Source organism: Chiloscyllium punctatum, chromosome 32, assembly GCF_047496795.1.
Source record: "Chiloscyllium punctatum isolate Juve2018m chromosome 32, sChiPun1.3, whole genome shotgun sequence".
In the NCBI taxonomy this organism is placed as follows: Eukaryota; Metazoa; Chordata; class Chondrichthyes; order Orectolobiformes; family Hemiscylliidae; genus Chiloscyllium; species Chiloscyllium punctatum.
Genome location: NC_092770.1, coordinates 42,521,368 through 42,542,187, shown reverse-complemented (window position 1 = coordinate 42,542,187; position 20,820 = coordinate 42,521,368). Strand labels below are relative to the sequence as shown.

Here is a 20,820-nt window from a genome sequence, read left to right as displayed (position 1 = left end):
AGTGTTACTGTAAACACAGTCCTCGGTGAACAACCCAAACACATTTCTGTAAGAAAAGCAGAAAGTGAAAATAGTTGATGGCAATTTTTTTATGAATTCTATGGTATTAAAAATAATTGGTAGCGAATCAAAAATGAGAGTCATAGCAACACATTGATCAACACTGAATGTCCATTTGTCAAAGCTCAGATACATAGGAGGAAGTGTTTACCATATTGGGTCTATTCTGTCAGTTTTGGAAAGACATAAAACAACAAGTTACAAAAAAGTGCAAAAGCGATACTAATTATAATGTAAACCGAAAGAACTGCAGATGTGTAAATCAGAAACAAAGATAGAAATTGCTGGAAAAGCTCTGAGTTCTCAAGAGATCTCCTTAGTTCTGAGGAAGGGTTACTTCACCTGGAACGTTAACTCTGATTTCTCTCCACAAATGCTGCCAGGCTTGCTGATGTTTTCCAGCAATTTCTGTTATTACTGCTTATTGTAATAAGGCGGGTGTTCGACTTTAATTGTCCAAATCTAAACTGAGATACTAACAGTCTAAAAACCTTGAGGGGAAGAAGAGCTTTTAGAAGTTAGAATTTATTGCCGTGTTATGTTTTATTGTCATGTATACTAAAGTACAGGGATACATGAGTACAATGAAGAGTGTACAAAGTCACCATTTCTAGCGATATCTTAACTGCAAAGGCACAGTGGCTCAGTGATTAGCACTATTGCCTCACAGAACCAGGGATGTAGTTCAATTCTAACTTTAGGTGAATGTCTGTGTGGAGTTTGCACATTCTAGCTGTGTCTGTGTAGATTTCCTCCTGTTGCTCTGGTTTCCTCCCCCAGTCCAACAATGTACACTTTAGGTGAATTGGCCATGCTAAATTGCCCATAGTATTCAGGGATATGCAGGTTAGGTGCATTAGTCTGGGGTAAATGTAGAGTAGTAGGGGAATGGGTCTGGGTGGGTTACTCTTTAGAGGGTCAATGTGGGCTTGTTGGGTCAGAGGGCCTGTTTCCACACTGTAGGGATTCTATGGGAACTATGGTGTCCAGGTACAAAATCTTTAGTATAAATGGGAAAAATAAAATTAAAAGTTCAGGATTACAGACCTTCTATATCAGGGTCATAGAGATGTACAGCCCAGAAACAGACCTTTCAATCAAACTCATCCATGCCAATCAGATATCCTAACCTAACCTAGTCCCATTTGCGAGCACTTGGCCCATATCCCTCCGAAGCCTTCCTCTTCACCTACCCATCCAGGTGCCTTTTAAATGCTGTAATTGCACCAGCCTCCATCACTTCCTCTGGCAGCTCAGGCCATACACACACTATCCTCTGTGTGAAAAAAGTGCCCCTTTGGTCCTTTTTATACTTTCCCCCTCTCACCCTAAACCTATGCCCTCTAATTCTGGACTTACCCACCTCAGGGAAAATACCTTGTCTATTTACCCTATCCATGCCCCTCATGATTTTATAAACATCTATAAGGTCAGCCCTCTGCCTCTGACACTCCAGGGAAAACAGCCTCAGCCTATTAAGCCTGTCCCTATAACTCAAACCCTCCAACCATGGCAACATCCTTGTCATTTTTTTCTGAACCTTTTTAAAAGAGAAAAATAATATAAAAGCATGTTAAAGACAAATTATTTTTCCAGTACAGTTTTGTCTGTCTTTTTTTAATCCACGCTGGGAGGTCAGGAGTCCTGGAGTTGGGGGCAAAAAACCTGCAGATGCTGGAATCCAAAGTTGACAGGCAGGAGGCTGGAAGAACACAGCAAGCCAGGCAGCATCAGGAGTTGAAGAAGTGGATGTTTCAGGTCCAAATCAACGACCTCTCCACCTCCTGATGCTACCTGGCTTGCTGTGTTCTTACAGCCTCCTGCCTGTCAACTTAGGCGTCCTGGAGTTAGCATTTTTCAGTAATTCAAGAAGAAGGCTAGAGAGCCAAATGGATCGAGTGTCAGAGAACATTTTTGATGAACAAATAAAAAGATCAGTGATTATAGAGTCGTAAAGTTTAGATTAGCCAAGGGGAAATCAAGAATAGAAATATTAATTGACAAAGGGTCAACTTCAGTTGAGAATAAATCTGGTGTAGATAAATTGGATTAAAAAAAGACAGACAAAACTGTACTGGAAAAATAATTTGTCTTTAACAAGCAGATATTTCAAGTACAGTTGAGGTACATTTCCACAAATGGGAAATGTAAAGGTTGGTGATGGTAGTTTAATGATGATGGAGCAGATAACCATGAGACTGGACATATTAATCCCACAGTAGCAACTAGGAGTATTTAATATTCAATCAATTAATTCATCATTAAAAATAACCATGAAATGATTGGATTATTAAAAACACCCATCAAATTCTCCAGGACTGTCAGGGCAGGAAATATGGACCCAGTCTGTCTCCAGATTCACAGCAGCATGATTGACTCTTAATTGCCCTCTGAAATCGGTTAAGAAAGCATTCTGTTGTATAACGCTGTTGGTTAAGGCCCATTCGAATAATGGGGACAATGACAGGATGGTACCCGGGGTAGAAAGTTGGCTGATTGACACGAGGAAATGATGGTGAATGATTCCTTTTCTCACAGGAACAAGGTTTACAGTGGAGTTCCCCAGAGGTCAGGACAACTGTGCTTTTTAAAAAAATCATATGAACGACCAAGACTCAAGTGTGCACTGGATAATTTCAAAATTGCAAGTAACCCAAAACTTGGAAGTATTGTGAATTGTGAGGCAGGTAGCGATAAACCCAAAACAGGCGAGCAGGAGGGTGGAAAGAGTGAGCACCATGCATTTGGCTGATGCAGGAAATGTGCAGTGAATACAATTTGAGGACAGGCAATGTGAACTAGAGGGCAATGCCGAATAAACGGTGTCGAAATAATTCAGGCTGAAGCTGACTAGGGTTTTTAAGCAGACTTAAAATTGAGCTGGATTTATTCAGTCAGCAGAGGTAATTTCCTCCAAAGGGTGCAGAGCAGCGGTGTGTATTGATATGTAGGAACTGAGCTGTACTGAGCCTGGTTTCCCCTGTGCTGAGCAGCGTGACACTGGTAGGAGACTGAAGCATGTGCCTGGTTTGTCTCTGAGCAGATAGTGCTGTTGGTTACTGCCTGCCTGCACTTGAGGGAGTTAGAGAAGGGTTTGCAGGAAGGCTGTTTACTTCCTCCTCGTGTCCCACCCCAGGAGAAGGCGCATTTAAAATGCTCCCTCCCTCTGTGGCCATGAGACTGGCTGCGTTTGGCTGCAGATCGGGACACTGGCTGCAAACCCCGCTGTCAAACCTCACCCAGTGCAGGCAGCTGGCTCCCTCCCGGCCCCAGAGCCCTCCAGGCCCTTCCGTGGACATCTCGGCAATGTTAGGGCCGGAGCCGAGTGAAGCTCGGCTGAAAGAGCTGAGCAGGAGGCAGCCCCGGCAGAGCTCGCTGCTGCTGTTCCCCGGCCAGGGCACCCAGTTTGTGGGAATGGGCGAAGGGCTCCAGAAATACCACAACGCCAGGCAAATGTTCGCAGCAGCCCAGAAGATCCTGGGCTATGACCTGCTGTCTTTGTGTATGAATGGACCGGAGGGAGAGCTAAATAAAACTGTTCACTGCCAGCCAGCAGTTTTTGTCACGTCCTTAGCTGCAGTGGAAAGGCTGCATCTTGAAAACCCTGAAGTAAGTACAACTTGGGTTAGCTACCCACGTTTCAAATCCCTGTCCTGTTTGACAAAAGCTTTTTTTAAAAAATGTTTCAAGAAAACCCAAGGATCACAAACAAGTTGATTACACCTGAAGTCCATTTAAAATTTAAAGAAAAGTGCTACATTAGTTTTCACACTAACATTATATTTCTGTAGACAGTGTGACATTTACAGGATGGTAATATGAACTGAAAATTGAACTGAACTGAACTGGCCATATAAATACTGGGACTACAAGAGGCTTGGAACTGTTCAGTGAGTGACTCGCCACCTGTCTCCTCAATGCCTGTCCATCTTCCATAAGGCACCAGTCAGGATTGGGATGGAATACTCTCCACTTACCTGGGTAACTACAGTTCTAGCAGTACTTAGTAACTTGACACCATCCAGGACAAAGTAGGACACTTGATCGTATCTGCACCCAGGAGGACCAGTTCCACCATAGGACACACCAGATGGCCTCCTTCTTTAGAGACCGCAATTTCCCTTCCCACTGGTTAAAGATGCCCTCCAACGCATCTCGTCCACATCCCGCACCTCTGCCCTCAGACCCCACCCCTCCAACCGTAACAAGGACAGAACGCCCCTGGTGCTCACCTTCCACCCTACAAACCTTCGCATCAACCAAATCATCCACCGACATTTCCGCCACCTCCAAAAAGACCCCACCACCAGGGATATATTTCCCTCCCCACCCCTTTCCGCCTTCCGCAAAGACCGTTCCCTCCGTGACTACCTGGTCAGGTCCACACCCCCCTACGACCCACCCTCCCATTCTGGCACTTTCCCCTGCCACCGCAGGAACTGTAAAACCTGTGCCCACACCTCCTCCCTCACCTCTATCCAAGGCCCTAAAGGAGCCTTCCACATCCATCAAAGTTTCACCTGCACATCCACCAATATCATTTATTGTATCCGTTGCTCCCGATGTGGTCTCCTCTACATTGGGGAGACTGGGCGCCTCCTAGCAGAGTGCTTTAGGGAACATCTCCGAGACACCCGCACCAATCAACCAAACCGCCCCGTGGCCCAACATTTCAACTCCCCCTCCCACTCTGCCGAGGACATGGAGGTCCTGGGCCTCCTTCACCGCTGCTCCCTCACCACCAGACGCCTGGAGGAAGAACGCCTCATCTTCCGCCTCGGAACACTTCAACCCCAGGGCATCAATGTGGACTTCAACAGCTTCCTCATTTCCCCTTCCCCCACCTCATCCTAGTTTCAAACTTCCAACTCCTTGACTTGTCCGACCTGCCTATCTCCTTTTCCACCTATCCACTCCACCCTCTCCTCCTTGTCCTATCACCTTCATCTCCTCCCCCACTCACCCATTGTACTCTATGCTACTCTCTCCCCACCCCCACCCTCCTCTAGCTTATCTCTCCATGCTGCAGGCTCATTGCCTTTATTCCTGATGAAGGGCTTTTGCCCGAAACGTTGATTTCACTGCTCGTTGGATGCTGCCTGAACTGCTGTGCTGTTCCAGCACCACTAATACAGTATTTGGTTTTCAGCATCTGCAGTCATTGTTTTTACCCACTTGATTGCCACTGCATCCATTACCTTCAACATTTACGCCTTCACCACTGACACACATCGGTAGCAGTATCTACCATCCACATGATTCACTGCAGCAAATCATTCAGGCTCCTTCAACAGCAATTTCCAAACCTATAGCCTCTACTAACTAGAACAGTAAGAGCAGCAGATCCATAGGAAAATGACCACCTTGGAGTTACCCTCCAAGCCACACGTCATCCTCTTATTCACTGTCACTGAGTCAAAATTGTAGAACTCTGTTCCTAACAGCACTATGGTTGATACTAACACTAGATAGACTGCAGTTCACAAAAACATTCCAAGGGCAATTAGGGCAACAGCTGATGGCCATGCCAGCAATGCTCACATCGTGTGTGTGTGTGTGTGTGTGTGTTGGGGGGTTCGTTAGAACAGAGATAGACTTGAATGAATTGCCATTGAAAGAGAGAGGAGGCATTAGCAGACTTGAAAGGGGATAATTTCCCCAGGGCTAGATGAGGTGTATCTCAGACTGTGGTGGGAAGCAAGGGAGGAGATTCCAGCGGCTCTGTCTCTTGTTTGTCTTCAAATCCTCTCTGGCTGCAGGAAGGGTGACAGAGGACTAGAGGACACATAATGTACTGTCATTACTCAAGAAGAGTAGTAAGGATACTCTGGAAAGTCCAGAGATGTGTAGCTTAGATGGATTGGCCATACTAAATTGCCTGTTGGGTCCAGGGATATGCAGGCTAGGTGGATAAGCCTTGGGATTTGCAGGTTATAGGGATAAGGTATGGGATGGGTCTGGGTCGGATAATCTTTGGAGAGTCGAGGTGGACTTGATGGGCCGAATAGCCTTCTTCCATACTGTAGGAGTTCTATAAATCTAGAAGTACAGGTCAATAAATCGAACATCTGTGGTAAGGAAGCTATTAAGAAAAAAAGTCTGAGGGAATTAATCCCCATTTTTAGAGAGGTAAGAATTAATTAAGGATCATCAACATGACTTTGTAAGGGGGAGATCTTATCTAATAAATTTGATTGAATTTTTCGAGGAGTTCACTAGGCGTGTAGATGAGGGTAGTGCAGTTGATCTAGTCGATATACACTTCAGTATGGTTACATGGCAGACTGATTAAGATGTTGAAAAGTGTGGTGCTGGAAAAGCACAACACGTCAGGCAGCATCCAAGGAGCAGGAGAGTCAGCGTTTCAGGAATAAGCCCTTCATCAGGATTCCGGATGACTTAGTGGCAGGAAGCAAATGGTGCTGGTTGAAGAGTGGCAAAACAGTGATGTACCACAGCGTTTGGTGTTGGGCCCTTTGCTGTTTGTAATGCACATTTAATGATCTAGACATGGACATAGGAGATATTATCATTCATTTTGCAGATGACATGAAAATTGGTGATGTAATAAATCCTGATGACTGTTAAAGCCTTAGACTGCAGGATGATACTGACAGGCTCGTTGGATTGGCTGAACAGTGGCAAGTGGAATTTAATCTTGAAAAGCACTTTGGGAGGATTATCAAGGCAAGAAAGTACACATTCAATGGTAGCACCCTCGGAAGTAAAGAGCATCATGGGGACATTGGTTTGCTCATCTATAGATCCTCAAGCCAGCAGAGCAGGTAGATAAGATAGTTAAGAAGGCATAGAGGAAACATCTTTATTAGTCAATATTCTGAAAATGAGAGCAAGGAGGTTATGATGGAGCTGTGTATATTGTTAGTTAGGCCACAGCTGGAATAGCATTTGCGATTCTAGTGGAAGAGATTCACCAGAATATTACCTGGACTGGAGAGAAACTAGCCAGGCTAAGGTTGATTTTTCAAAGCAGTGAAGGCTGAAGCAGGTGGGATCTTTATTGAAGTGAACAAAATGATGAGGGGCATAGACAGGGGAGTTTCAGAGAAGCTTTTCCCAATAGTAGAGGGATCAGCAACCTGGTGGCACAGTTTTAAGATAAGATGCAGGAGGTTTAGAGTGGAGTTGAGCAAAAACATTTTCACTGACAGGTGGATATCTGGAGCTCACTGCCTAAAATGATGGATATATTGATAGAGGCAGAAACCCTCAAGATATTGAAGAACTACTTAGACAAACACTTGAAATACCATGGTATATACAGCTGTGGGCCAAGTGTTTGAAAATGGGATGAAGAAAGGTTAATACTTGATGACCTGCATGGAAGCTATGGGCTGTGGGGTTTCTTTTTGTGCTGTAAAAACTCAACTCTCTATGGACATGAATTAATAAATAAAATAGATTGCATAGTGGTTGAACACCACTTTGGAGAACCACCCCCTCTTCTGTCACAATGTTTGTCCAACTTGAAGCATTGGCTGAGCACACATGCTCACCAATTAAATATTGGTTCTCCACCACAGACCCTATTCTTTACCAATGAACATTGTTCATTTCCCTGCCCACAGTCTGAAATAGAATCACAGAATAGTCATAGCAGAGGAGGAGGCCATTTAACCCGTCCTGTCTACACTGACTCTGCATAAACACTTCAATTGGTGTTATTCTCCTGCCTTCTCCCTGCTATCCTACGGTACAGGTGACCTGTACAAGAAGGATGGGTTGCATTTGAATTGGAAGGGGACTAATATGCTGGCAGAGAGATTTGCTAGCTGTTTGGGAGGATTTAAACTAGGAAGGTGGAGGGGGTGGTGTGGGACCCAAGGAGATGGAGAGGAAAGAGATAGTCTGAGACTGGAACAGTTGGGAAAAGAGTGACTCAAACAGTCAGGACAGGCAGCAACAAAGCAGAGAACAAGGTAGGACTGATAAATTAGACTGTATTTACTTCAATGCAAGAGGTCTAACAGGGAATGCAGATGAACTCTGGGCATGGTTAGGAACAGGGACTGGGATATCATAGCAATTACAGAAACATGGCTCAGGGATGGACAGGACTGGCAGCTTAATGTTCCAGGATACAAATGCTAAAGGAAGGGCAGAAAGGGGGGACAAGAGAGGAAGGAGAGTGGCCTTTTTGATGAGGGATAGCATTACTGCTGTACTTAGGGAAGATATTCCTGGGAATACATCCAGGGAAGTTATTTGGGTGGAACTGAGAAATATGAAAGGAATGGTCACCTTATTGAGATTGTATTATAAACCCCCTAATAGTCAGCAGGAAATTGAGAAACAGATTTATAAGGAGATCTCAGTTATCTGTAAGAATAATAGGGTGGTTATGGTAGGAGATTTTAACTTTCCAAACATAGACTGGGACTGCCATAGTGTTAAGGGTTTAGCTGGAGAGGAATTTGTAAAGTGTGTACAAGTTTTAAGTCGGAAGAAAGCTAATTTTGATAGAATTAGGCATGAACTTTCAAAAACTGATTGGGGGCAGAAGTTCGCAGATAAAGGGATGGCTGGAAATGGGAAGCCTTCAGAAATGAGACAACGAGAGTCCAGAGACAGTATATTCCTGTGAGAGTGAAAGGAAAGGCTGGTAGGTGTAGGGAAAGCTAGATGACTAGAGAAATTGATGTTTTGGCTAAGAAAAAGAAGGAAGCATAGGTCAGGTATAGACAGGAGAGATTAAATGAATCCTTAGAAGACGATAAAGGCAATAGGAGTATACTTAAGGGGGAAATAAGGAGCGCAAAAAGTGACATGAGATAGCTTTGGCAAACAGGGTTAAGGAGAATCCAAAGGGATTTTATAAATACATTAAGGACAAAAGGGTAACTTGGGAGACAATAGGGCATCTCAAAGATCAGCAAGGCAGCCTATGTGTGGAGCTATAGGAGATGGGGGAGATACTAAACAAGTATTTTGCATCAGTGTTGACTGTGGAGAAGGATATGGAAGATAGAGAATGTGGGGAAATAAATGGCGACATCTCGAATAATGTCCGTATTACAGAGGAGGAGGTGATTTGATAAATCACTAGGACCTGATCAGGTGTACCCTAGAACTCTGTGGGAAGCTAGGGAAGTGATTGCTGGGCTCTTGCTGAGATATTTGTATCATCGACAGTCACAGGTGAGGTGCTAGAAGACTGGAGATTGGCTAACGTGGTGCCACTATTTAAGAAATGTGGTAAGGAAAAGCCAGGGAACTATAGACCAGTGAACCTAACTTTGGCGGTGGGCAAGTTTTTGGAGGGAATCCTGAAGAACAGGAATTACATGTATTTGGAAAGGTAAGGACCGATTAGGGATAGTCAGCATGGCTTTGTGCATGGGAAATCATATCTCACAAACTTGATTTAGAATTGTGAAGAAGTAACAGAGGATTGGTGAGGTTAAACATGATCTGTGCTATCTTCAGTAAGGTGTTCAACAAGGTTCTTCATGGGAGACTGGTTGGCCAGGTTAGATCTCATGGAATGCAGGGAGAACTAGCCATTTGGATACAGAACTGGCTTGAAGGTAGTAGACAGAGGGTAGTGGTGGAGGGCTGCTTTTCAGACTGGAGGCCTGTGACCAGTAGAGTGCCTGCCACAAGGATCGGTGCTGGGTCCACTGCTTTTCATCATTATATAAATGATTTGGCTGTGAACATAGGAGGTATAGTTAGTAAATTTGCAGATGACACCAAAATTGGATGTGTAGTGGACAGCAAAGAAGATTGCCTCAGAGTACAATAGGATCTTGATCAGATGGGCTAATGGGCGGAGGAGTGGCAGATGGAGTTTAATTTAGATAAATGCGAGGTGCTTCGTTTTGGAAAGACAACTCAGGGCAGGACTTATACACTTAAAGGTAAGGTCCTGGGGAATGTTGATGAACAAAGAGACCTTGGAGTGCAGGTTCATAGTTCCTTGAAAGTAGAGTCACAAGTAGATAGGATAGTGAAGAAAATGTTTGGTATGCTTTCCTTTATTGGATGGAGCTTTGAGTATAGGAGTTGGGAGGTCATGTTGCGGCTGCACAGGACATTGATTGGCCAATTCTGGAATGTTGCATGCAATTCTGGTTGCCTTCCTATTGGAAGGATGTTCTGAAACTTGAAAGGGTTCAGAAAAGATTTACAAGGATATTGCAGGGTTGGAGGATTTGAGCTATAGGGAAAGGTTGAATAGGCTGGGGCTGTTTTCCCTGGAGCATCAGAGACTGAGAGGTGACCTTATAGGGGTTTATAAAGTCATGAGGGGCATGGATAGGATAAATAGACAAGATCTTTTCCCTGGGGTGGGGGAGTCAGAACTCGAGGGCATAGGTTTAGCGTGATGTGGGAAAGATATAAGGACCTAAGGGGCAACATTTCCACGTACATGTATGGAATGAGCTGCCAGAGGAAGTTGTGGAAGTTGGTACAATCACAACATTTAAAAGCCATTTGGATGGGTATATGCATAGGAAGGTTTTGGAGGGATATGGGCCAAGTGCTGGCAAATGGAACTAGATTAGGTTAGGATATCTGGTCAGCATGGACAAGTTGGACCAAAAGGTCTGTTTCTGTGTTATACATCTCTATGACTATGGCATTTCCTTTTATAACTCAATTTTAATGCTTCAATTGAATTTGTTTTCACGACATTATCTGGCAGTGCATTCTAGATCTTAACCACTTGTTGAAGTAGAGGGTGTTTTTTTTCTTTGCAGTCTTGCTTCTTTTCCCAATAAATCTGTTGAGAAAATGCTGGAGAAATCAGCAGATTTGGCAGCATCTGCTTTGAGTCCAATGTAACTCTGGTTCTGAAGTTTCTGTTTCTAATGTTGGATCTCCAGCATCCATAGTACTTTGCTTTCAATTGATACTTTTCCAAACAGGAACAATATCTCCCTATCTGCTCTGTCTAGGCCCTTCATGATTTTGAATAATTACATTAAAGCGCCTCAAAGGAAAGGAGTCCCAACTTCTACAACCTGTCAACATAACTGAAGTTTCTGGCTCTTTGAGAATCTTTTCTCTACTGTCTCCAATGTTTTCACATCCTTCCTAAAATGCACCTCCTAATACTGCAGCTGAGGCTGAATTAGTGACTTATACAGATTCGAACATAACTTCATTTGTACAGTTTGCTGCTATTAACAAAGCCAGGGATGCTGTATATTTTATTATTCGCTCAGGATCAATCCTGCCACCTCTAATGTTTTATGTACGTTTGCACCCAGGACCCCTCTGCTTCTGTGCCCCCTAGATGGTTACATTCTTTACATTTTCTTTTCATGTTCTACCTAACAAAATGAATCACTTCTCCACATTGAACTTCATCTCCATCTATCCATCCACTTCGTCAAATTGTCTACGTCCTGTTTGATGTTCTACACTATCTTCCTTACATTTCACAGTGCTACCAATCACAAAGTGTGAAATTATATCTTTTGCAATAAACTTTAGGCTATTAATATATTATCAAGAAAAGTAAGAGTCTCGACACTGAATCTGGGAACTCCATTACAGATGTTCCTCCAGTCTGAAAATTATCCATTAACTGTTACTATCTTCTTCCTGTCACTCAGCAAATCCTCGTTGTTAATATCCACTTTATTCCATGAGCTGTAACTTTCTTCACAAATCTGTGTGGCACTGTATCAGACACCATATTTCTTTGAAAAAGCTCTCAACTAGTTAATTAAAAATAATTTTCCCTTATAAATCCATGCTGGCTTTCCTTAATTAACTGACTACATGAGTATAATTTTGTTCTGAATATTCTTTCTATAAGTTTCCCCACACTAAAGTTAAACTGACTGGCCTGTAGTTCTGGGCTGATCTTTACAGCCTTTTTTCAACAAGATTGTAACATTTGCAATTCCCTTGTCCTCTCACACCACCTCTGAGTCTAAGACTGAAAACAATAGTCAGTACCTTCACGAAAAAAAAACTAGATTGTTTGGAATTTTGGCAATTTTCTGCTTGTCTCTGTGCCATACATTTGGTCCCATTTCTGCTTAAACACCAAGGCTGTCAATTTCAACCTCGATAACACTGTCTGCCTTGATGCTATCTGCTACTGAAACCCTCACTGATACCTTTATGACCTCTCAGACCAAACTATTCCATTGCTCCCATAACTAGACTCTCACTGTGCACCGCCTGTAAAGTTGAACGTATCCAAATCTATGTGGCTCCTGTCTTAACTCGCATCAATCCCCATTCTCTTCTTGTACCTTACTTACCGCCCTACATTATCCTGCAGTGTGATGAAGCCTCCACTGTTTTTAGCTCTCTCCTGCTTTTCCCCCTCCGTATCTGTATAAACTCCGTAATTTCATCACTATTGTCCTCCATTTCTGGCCTTTTACCCACCAAGACCAATCTATTTCTACTCTGACACACTTGACTCACTTTATTTCTCTACTCACTTGTTCCATTCTCTTTCTGTTCATGTACATTCCAATATACCTGTCCCATTCACATTCAGCTTTCATTATTCTTTACTGCACTTACTTCTCCTAAATTCACAGCTCCACATTACCTCAAGTTTTCTCCAATTTCTCGTACTTTTGCTCTTTAGATCTAATGCTCAGACCTGCCCCTTATTAGAGTTTGCTTTTGTTTATGACATTTTGGAGGAAACATTGTAAAGAATGTTTTACTACATTAAATGTGCTGTATAAACGAAAGGTGTGGTAGTTGTACAGAGATTCAGGTCAGAGGCAGACAGACTAAATGCAGAAAATTCAATATTGGGTGGTTTTCCAATCTCCACGTTTTGGAAATTCTGTTTTTGCATTTGGTGTAAGCGCATGCTCAGGTGGCAGTAGGTCAGTAGGTTCATTAAAAATAATGTTTGATAACTCATCCATCTTATAGCTCTTCCTCCTCCTCATATTGTACAGCATGTTAATCTGGCTGCAATCAACAACTCCGTGCTGTCTATTTAGGTGGACATTCTTACTGCAGCTCTTTAGAATGTTGCGCAGCCAGCAGTATATGTAACTGAGCATACTCCCATATGTTTCCTGAGGTATTTTACTTCATCCTTTGTTTATGAGCCCAGATTATAAATACCACCTGGGCTATTTGATTGTAATGAATATCAGAACTAAACCAGACAAGCACATGTTTGATACCCATGTTCAACAACATTACTGAAGCTCTATTAGGAACACAAACTCAAGCTCATTATTTCTCCTTTTCAAAGTCACTAATGTCAGTAAAAAAACATTTCTATTCCTACCTTTTTGCTAAGCTTACTAAGTGAACATAGAACTGGAGGTTTATCCTGGATCATGCTGGTCTGTGTGCATCCGTGGTATTTAGGCAGGTGAGAATAAAGTGGTGTTAGTTTATGACTTTGGAGTTGTGGGTGATGGTGATAGGAAGAGGTATTCATTTCCTTTGCTTTGTGAGGGAGACAGTAGCTAATTTTGGTGTTGGTACACTTTGTAGCCTTTCATTTCTGATAGACGTTGAAGGGATTGGAATTAACTTAATTTTCCTTTTGCTTTGTTGTTAATTTGTGGTTTATTATAAACGCAGACACTTGTGAACTCTAACAATATTGTTGCCACCATAATCTAAGGTAAAAGTGGGCGGCACGGTGGCACAGTGGTTAGCACTGCTGCCTTACAGCGCCAGAGACCCGGGTTCATTTCCCGCCTCAGGCGACTCTCTGTGTGGAGTTTGCACATTCTCCCCGTTTCTGCGTGGGTTTCCTCCGGGTGCTCCGGTTTCCTCCCACACTCCAAAGATGTGCAGGTCAGGTGAATTGGCCATGCTAAATTGCCTGTAGTATTAGGTAAGGGGTAGATGTAGGGGTATGGGTGGGTTGTGCTTCGACGGGTCGGTGTGGACTTGTTGGGCCGAAGGGCCTGTTTCAACACTGTAAGTAATCTAATCTATCTAAAAGTTAATTTTGGGTTTGGAACTGTGAAGATAACTAGTGGACAGTGCACTACCTATTGTGGATTTGTATTTTTCATGTTGCTAAGTTCTAACTGTCTTTTTATGTCTATAGGCCATTGAGAAATGTGTTGGAGCAGCAGGATTCAGTGTGGGAGAGTTTGCTGCCTTGGTCTTTGCAGGAGCAATGGACTTTGCTGAAGGTGAGACTATATGAGTAGTGCATAAATGAGATTCCCATTTACAACATTCAGGATGAGTCCTACCTGAGCTCAGAAATTCAAAATACAGATCAGTGCTGAAGAGCAGATTCAATAAATCATTTTAAATTGTGTTCTGTGAATATAAGCTAATCCAACAAAAATTGGAAATATAAGAAAATGGAAAAGTTGGAAATACATATGAGACCTATCGCTAGCTGCACTGAGAAAAGTTACAGGTGTGAACCCTTCAACAGAGCCTGAAACACGTAGAAAAGAGAGGCCCTTAACAGGACTGAAGAAAATGAGGGTGGGATTATTGGGTAATCTGTGCTGATTCTTTGTCTATGCATTGGTAAATGGGTTTTTGAAAAAGAAATCACATTGACCACAACCATGATATTTCCTTTATTTACTCTGATTTCTTGAAAGTTTTCTACGATTAGTCAAGCCAAAGTTATTTTTTTCAGAAATCTGAACTAACTAACTGTTATTTCTCCATTTGGTCAGGAATTGCAGTCTTTGATTTGGACTTTGGTAGTTTGTAAACAGTGAAATTACCCAAATTATGTGTCACTTCTGCTCAGTTGGAAGCATTCTCATTCTTGAGTTTGAAAGGGCTCTTGTGGTCCAGTGGTAGTTTCCTTATCTCTGAGCCAGGAGGCCTGCAATCAAAAGTTTTGTAGATTCAAACTCATCCTCGACATTTAAGTAAGTAATGCAGACTGACTCCCCACCATCATACTGGTGTTGCACTTTAACAGCACAGGTACCACCTCTCCTTTCAAGTGGATGCAAATAAATTCCATGACGTTATTCAAAGAAGAGTAAGTTGATCTTTCTAATGTGTTAGATAATATCTATCCCTCCAACGACACTTTAATTCATCATTTTTCTCATTGCTGTATGGGAACCTTTTATTGTGTGGAAATTGGCTACTGCATTTTCCAACATTGTAACAAATATGCACAGTTCACCACCCCTTTATAGCTCGGGACTCATGAGTGGTACTATGTAAATACAAGCTTAGAATTTTGGAACATTGTAGTCAGATCCTACACTATTACCTGCCTTACTACACCATAATCTTTGGATATAATCTATATCCATGTCATTTGTCTGTATGTAGTTTAAGTAATTTACTTAAACCACTTCTCTTTAAATAGTACCCTGCACTGCTTGTTTTACACCCACTTTTGATTTAACATCTCAGTCACCATGCCTTTAAAATTGAGGCAATAGTGTATTTAACCTCTGAATGGCCTAACTTGGATTTAATTAATGCGTTTTTTGAAAATATATTCATGTGTTTATTTTGCTTAATTTTATTCAATACTTCCTGTTAAACCTTTAATCTTTATTTTTGTAACTTTGCTGTATTTGGGGTTCTCATTTTCTTTTTAATATTAGCCCTGTAAATGTAAATTCTCTTCTATGAACCTTAATGCTTTATCAACCACCCAACTTAGACTTTTCTGTGTTCCCAATTGGTTAAATATATTTGTGAACGTAGGTGAAAATGAATAATTTGGAATTGAAGTTGTGTTTACCAGTGCTGTTCTCCACTACAGCTCTCTATGCTGTGAAAGTGCGGGCAGAGGCTATGCAGGAGGCATCAGAATCTATTCCTAGTGGCATGTTATCTGTTGTGGGGCAAGCTGGATCCAGATTCAAGTATGCCTGCCTGGAGGCTCGCGAACATTGCAAGACATTGGGAATAGAGGATCCTGTGTGTGAAGTGGCTAACTACCTCTTTCCCAATGGACGTGTGATTGCTGGAAATTTACAGGTAAGTTGAGGAAATGTGAAATGCTTGTCTTCTGGATGAATCACACATACATTCACACATACAGTGTTGAATCAGAGCATAATTCAGCACTTTCGCCTCAAATATCAGTGTGATTTTAAGGTCAAATAAAGCCATGACCAAATAATATTGTTTGGACTAAAGATGCAAATGGCTATGCAATTTATCATTATTTCACCATATTTGATGACAAGTATGAGAAAAAATTGTTAGACATTTTAAATCTTTAACTCACAGTGAAAAACTGTATTTAAGTACTATGTAGCATCAGATGACTTTCAGATATATGAAGATGGCCACACACAAACTTTCAAAGAATGACATTGGTGCCCAGCTATTTCAGTCAATAGCTGACAATTATGGCTTTTGAAAGTAATTTTTACAGTGCTGTCATCATTTTCACTCCCCAGTTCAATCGTATTGATTGTCGTAGTCCAATATTTTGCTGTTAGTATCATTTATTAGTTTCTTCACTTGAATGGTGCAGGATCACCTTCCTCCTTGCTGGAAGGAACTCAGTTACTAATCTGGCCGTTGACAGGAGGACAGCAACGTTGTGGCAATGCCACTGGTAATGTATAGATCTTAACTCTGGGGGAATTTAACATTCAGATTATTTCATCATGATGAAATTGTCATAAATGCACCTGGTTCACTGGTTTCCTTCAGGGAAGGAATTCACCTGATTTGGCCTCCTTGTAACTCCAAATCTAGAGCAAGGAATTCAATTCTTAACTGCCCTTTGAAATGATCTAGCAAGTCACTCCGTTGTTTCAACAAGTGACAGAGAAAAGTGGTAGTACCCACAGAAGGTTGGTGCCCACCACATGGACTGAAGTGGTTCAAGAAGATGGCTCATCTTGAGGGCAATGGAGCACATCCCAAAAATGCTTTTTTTAAACACCTATCTTTGGATGTGAGGCAAAGTAATTTCAGGCCCTCATCAAAACGTAGCAAATAAATTCTACAAGGCATTATTCTTTGTGGAAAAAGAAGTTATCTAAATCTACTCTTGATGCAGTGTTGCCATCTGATGATCACAAAATGTTATTACATCAGAAAACACTTGACAGAATCTAAAATGATTACGAAGTATTTTGGTTTGCTCAGTGCATTCATTTTATTCAACGGTGACCAGGTGGTCTGGATTTTCAAAGAGGTTGAATGATTTGGGAGCTCTTTTAAACTGATGAGCAGACCCGATTGTGGGAATCTCGTTTCTATTCCTATTCCTGTTTCCAGGAATGTTTGCCGGTGAAAGATAAGGATACGACAGTAAGTCTGCATGCAGCATTCCTGCCCTTTCTGTTTCCATTCCAAGGCAGAGCAGGTTAAACCTACTCCTTTGCAGTTTGTATGAAGAGTCCCTACTTCCATTAGAACACATAGGTCAGGGCCTCTCAAAGGAGCTCTGAGTCATGGAGGAGCCCTAGTCCCAAGTGAGGATACCAAAAACATTCATCTGCAATTCTTTGCTTGATAAGCTTTGAAGTAGAAAAAAAACTCAGATTTTTCCATTTCAGTAGTTGGATTCTCTATCACAGGTTAGATATGTTTTTGTGGCTGTGGTTAATTATAGGGCTGTGTCCTCCAAAAGTAGCTTGACCATCAAATCATAGAATCCCTACAGTGTGGAAGCAGGCCATTCGAGTCCACACTGATCCTCTGAAGAGTGTCCCACCAAAACCCACCTCCCTACCCTGTTCCCGTAACACTGCTTTTCCCATGGTTAACCCATCTTACCTACATATCCCCAGGCACTGAGGGCAATTAGACTATGGGAGGAAACTAGAGCACCTAGAGGAAACCCATACAAATATGGGGAGAATGTGCCAACTCCACACAGACAGTCAATTAATGATGGAATTGAACCTGGGACACTGCCACTATGAGAGAGCAGTGTTAACCACTGAACTGCCATTGATCAGTGTTCTGTAAATGTTGAAAGGTTATAGGATATTTTCCAAATGAGGTAGGTGCTTTAATGCATTTGATATTGAAGGAAACATTGCTTGGGAACTCTGATCTCATAATTTGAAAATATTTAAAAATCCAAAAGTCCTTTAAATTTTGGAAGACAAAAACTATTTTGTGACTTCACGTTAGAAAAAGCAGACACTGCTTCCGGGCTGCAGTCCTTGACAGGCCATCTGGTGAAACGTAAAGGGGAAAAAACAAGGGGCATCTCTTTTTTCAGTTACAATAGAATGCATTGTTTTATTTGGAACGGTCTGTTTTCACAGCTGTGGTTATTATGAATGCTTGACTGTGTTTCAAATGTTTAGAACAGTGTGATCCAGCCTTCTTGCATGGGGAGCACATTTGAGTTTTCTCTCTCACAGGCTATTGAGAAAACTTAGGAAATATAAAGTTTATTACAACAATAAATATGATTATAAAAAAAATTCAAGTTTTACATAAATTGCTCATTTAAATATATGTGCAGTAACTGAAAATGATCATCATATTCCAAGAAATTGCTAACTGGTAGAACCTTTCTTTGCAACCTCATTTGAGCAGCAGAGTTACAGCGTGATAAAGATGAGGCTCCAGGTTCTGGTCCCAGGAAAGTGAGGGTAATGGGGCTGATGGTTTTGACTGCACTGACAACATGTTCTCTTTTGGTGATGGCCACTCTGAGCTGGCATTGAGGGAATTTACACAAAAGTGGAGTTCAGAAGCAGGTTGCCATTCTGTCTTCGTTTTCTTCATCTTTCAATCTTTATGGATAGACTTTTGGGGAGGCGGTTTTTGGCTGGCTGATGCCATTTAGCCCTTTAAAAGTTTAAGTCCCGGGGGTGTAGGAAAGTGGCTGCAAGGCCACCGCCTAAATTTTAGGATTTTCCCTCTACCTTTAAACCCAGCCAAGGAGGTGCATAAAATCCAGCCTATCAGTGATCTCTGTAACTGTGGTATTTCAGATCTCTGCTTCAAAATGTAAAATAATCTACCCTGCATTTTACCAGGATGACTAGATCGCTTCAGAATTAACATCAGTATTTGGTTTTCTGATATTATTACACTTCATCTGTACTACAGGATTTCAACTCACTCACAACACTCAATGTTTTGATTGCATGTTTAATGTGATTTTTTAAAGTTTACCTCAAGCAGTACAAACAGGCAAGTCATTGAGAGCTGAAAACTCCCATATTCAGCCTGCAACCAGTGTTGAGTTATTTTATCTTGACCATGATGAGTGAAAGAGGAAAACTACTCTTGGTTCTTGTGACTGCTGGCTATCCAGTGACTGCCAATTGAAAGTTTATTTGTGAACATTAGATTGAGTGGGGGCAGTGCTCAGCTGTAATTTCCATTCCTCCTCCATAGACAATCTTTTTCTCCTTGTTTAATCCTGCTTCCTTTTCTTTAATAGTGATTTAAAACAATCCTTCCCGCCTCATGCTCTGAACCTTCTCGCAAAGAGGATTGAAAGGTTGTGACTTTTACTTCTGTTATTTTCATCTTTGCTACTTTTAACAATCTAGGATTTATTCACAAATGACAAACCAAGTTTCCGTGATATTGATCTTCATCACCACTTTCATGGTCAGTAAAAAATACATTCTGGGTGAAGTAACTGCAATGATGAGATTCAAAAAGTACTTTTCTTTTGACACAGGCTCTTAAATATTTGCAGCAGAATTGCCGTAAGTTCCACTTTCTGCGAACTAAACTGCTACCAGTCAGCGGTGCCTTCCACACTCGCCTCATGACATCAGCAACTCAGCCACTCCAGGATATCTTGAAGGGAATCAACATTGAGAAACCACTGATATCTGTCTATTCCAATGTGGATGCCAAAAAATACGTGAACAGTAAACACATTCGGCAACTGTTGGTGAAACAGCTGGTGATGCCTGTAAAATGGGAACAAACTATGCATGCTATGTATGAACGAGAACAAGGGATTGATTTTCCAGATACCTATGAGGTAGGCCCAGGGACCCAGCTTGGGACCATGTTGAAAAACTGCAACCTGAAGGCTTGGAGGTTCTACCGACATATTGATGTGAAATTAAAGGATGAGACTGAGGAAGAATGAAGTATCTTCTGTGCAGAAAGACTGGTAAAAGAATAATTTTACTTGCGGTTAATTTCACTTTTGGCTGGTATGTTAAAGTTCCATCAAGTTGAAAGCAATTTGTACAACTTGAACTGGTAGAAATTGTTTTTTGCAGTTAAGTCGTGGACTTAATGACTTTATTGAGACAAAAAATGCACAAAGTGATCTGTGAGTTGTCAACTGTGCTGAAGGTGATGTGAAGAATTTGAATCCACAAGGAGTTATATTATCTGTCAGAAGTGGAGAAGGATTGTTAGGACATAAAATCTCTTAGATGATCTCAACAAAATAAATACAAAAATGTCTGCCTGAAAACCTAATCAGAGGAACACTGCTTTTAATGTACACACTTATATTTCTTTAACTATGTGTTGCACACCATGTTATATGTTTAAACTAGATACCAGTTTTTTTTCATGTGGGCTGTGAGGAGAAAGCTACTTGAAGAGAATTAACTTGATTTCTGAACATTTGTTTTTTGCAGTATTTCTGTCTAATAGCAAATGGGTGGTTTCTATGAACAAACTAATGCATTTCCTGTAATCCAAAACCTGAGCTATTGTTAGTGGTACATCTGGGATTGTGTCGTAGTTACTCCCTCATTTCATTATTGATCACTGGATCTCATGTGGAATGTCAGTCATGTTCCTCTCCATGCTGACTGTATGCAGCTTAAAATTAATAGATTAAATAATATGTTGAAGTGAGAAAATATTGAGGTTCCATATTACATTACAGCACATAGAACTGTTTAGTTTAAAACAGAAAAGACC

The 20,820-nt window shown here is 41.6% G+C and overlaps 1 protein-coding gene across 1 annotated transcript; it reads left to right on the top strand.

The window, feature by feature from the left end:
• The first annotated feature begins 3,049 nt into the window (after positions 1-3,049).
• On the top strand, positions 3,050-20,362 carry mcat (malonyl CoA:ACP acyltransferase (mitochondrial)). Its single transcript, XM_072552179.1, has 4 exons — positions 3,050-3,669; positions 14,090-14,177; positions 15,746-15,963; positions 19,604-20,362. The coding sequence occupies exons 1-4, from the start codon at positions 3,214-3,216 to the stop codon at positions 20,024-20,026; spliced, it is 1,185 nt and encodes a 394-aa protein (XP_072408280.1). The 5' UTR covers positions 3,050-3,213; the 3' UTR covers positions 20,027-20,362.
• Positions 20,363-20,820: the final 458 nt, after the last annotated feature.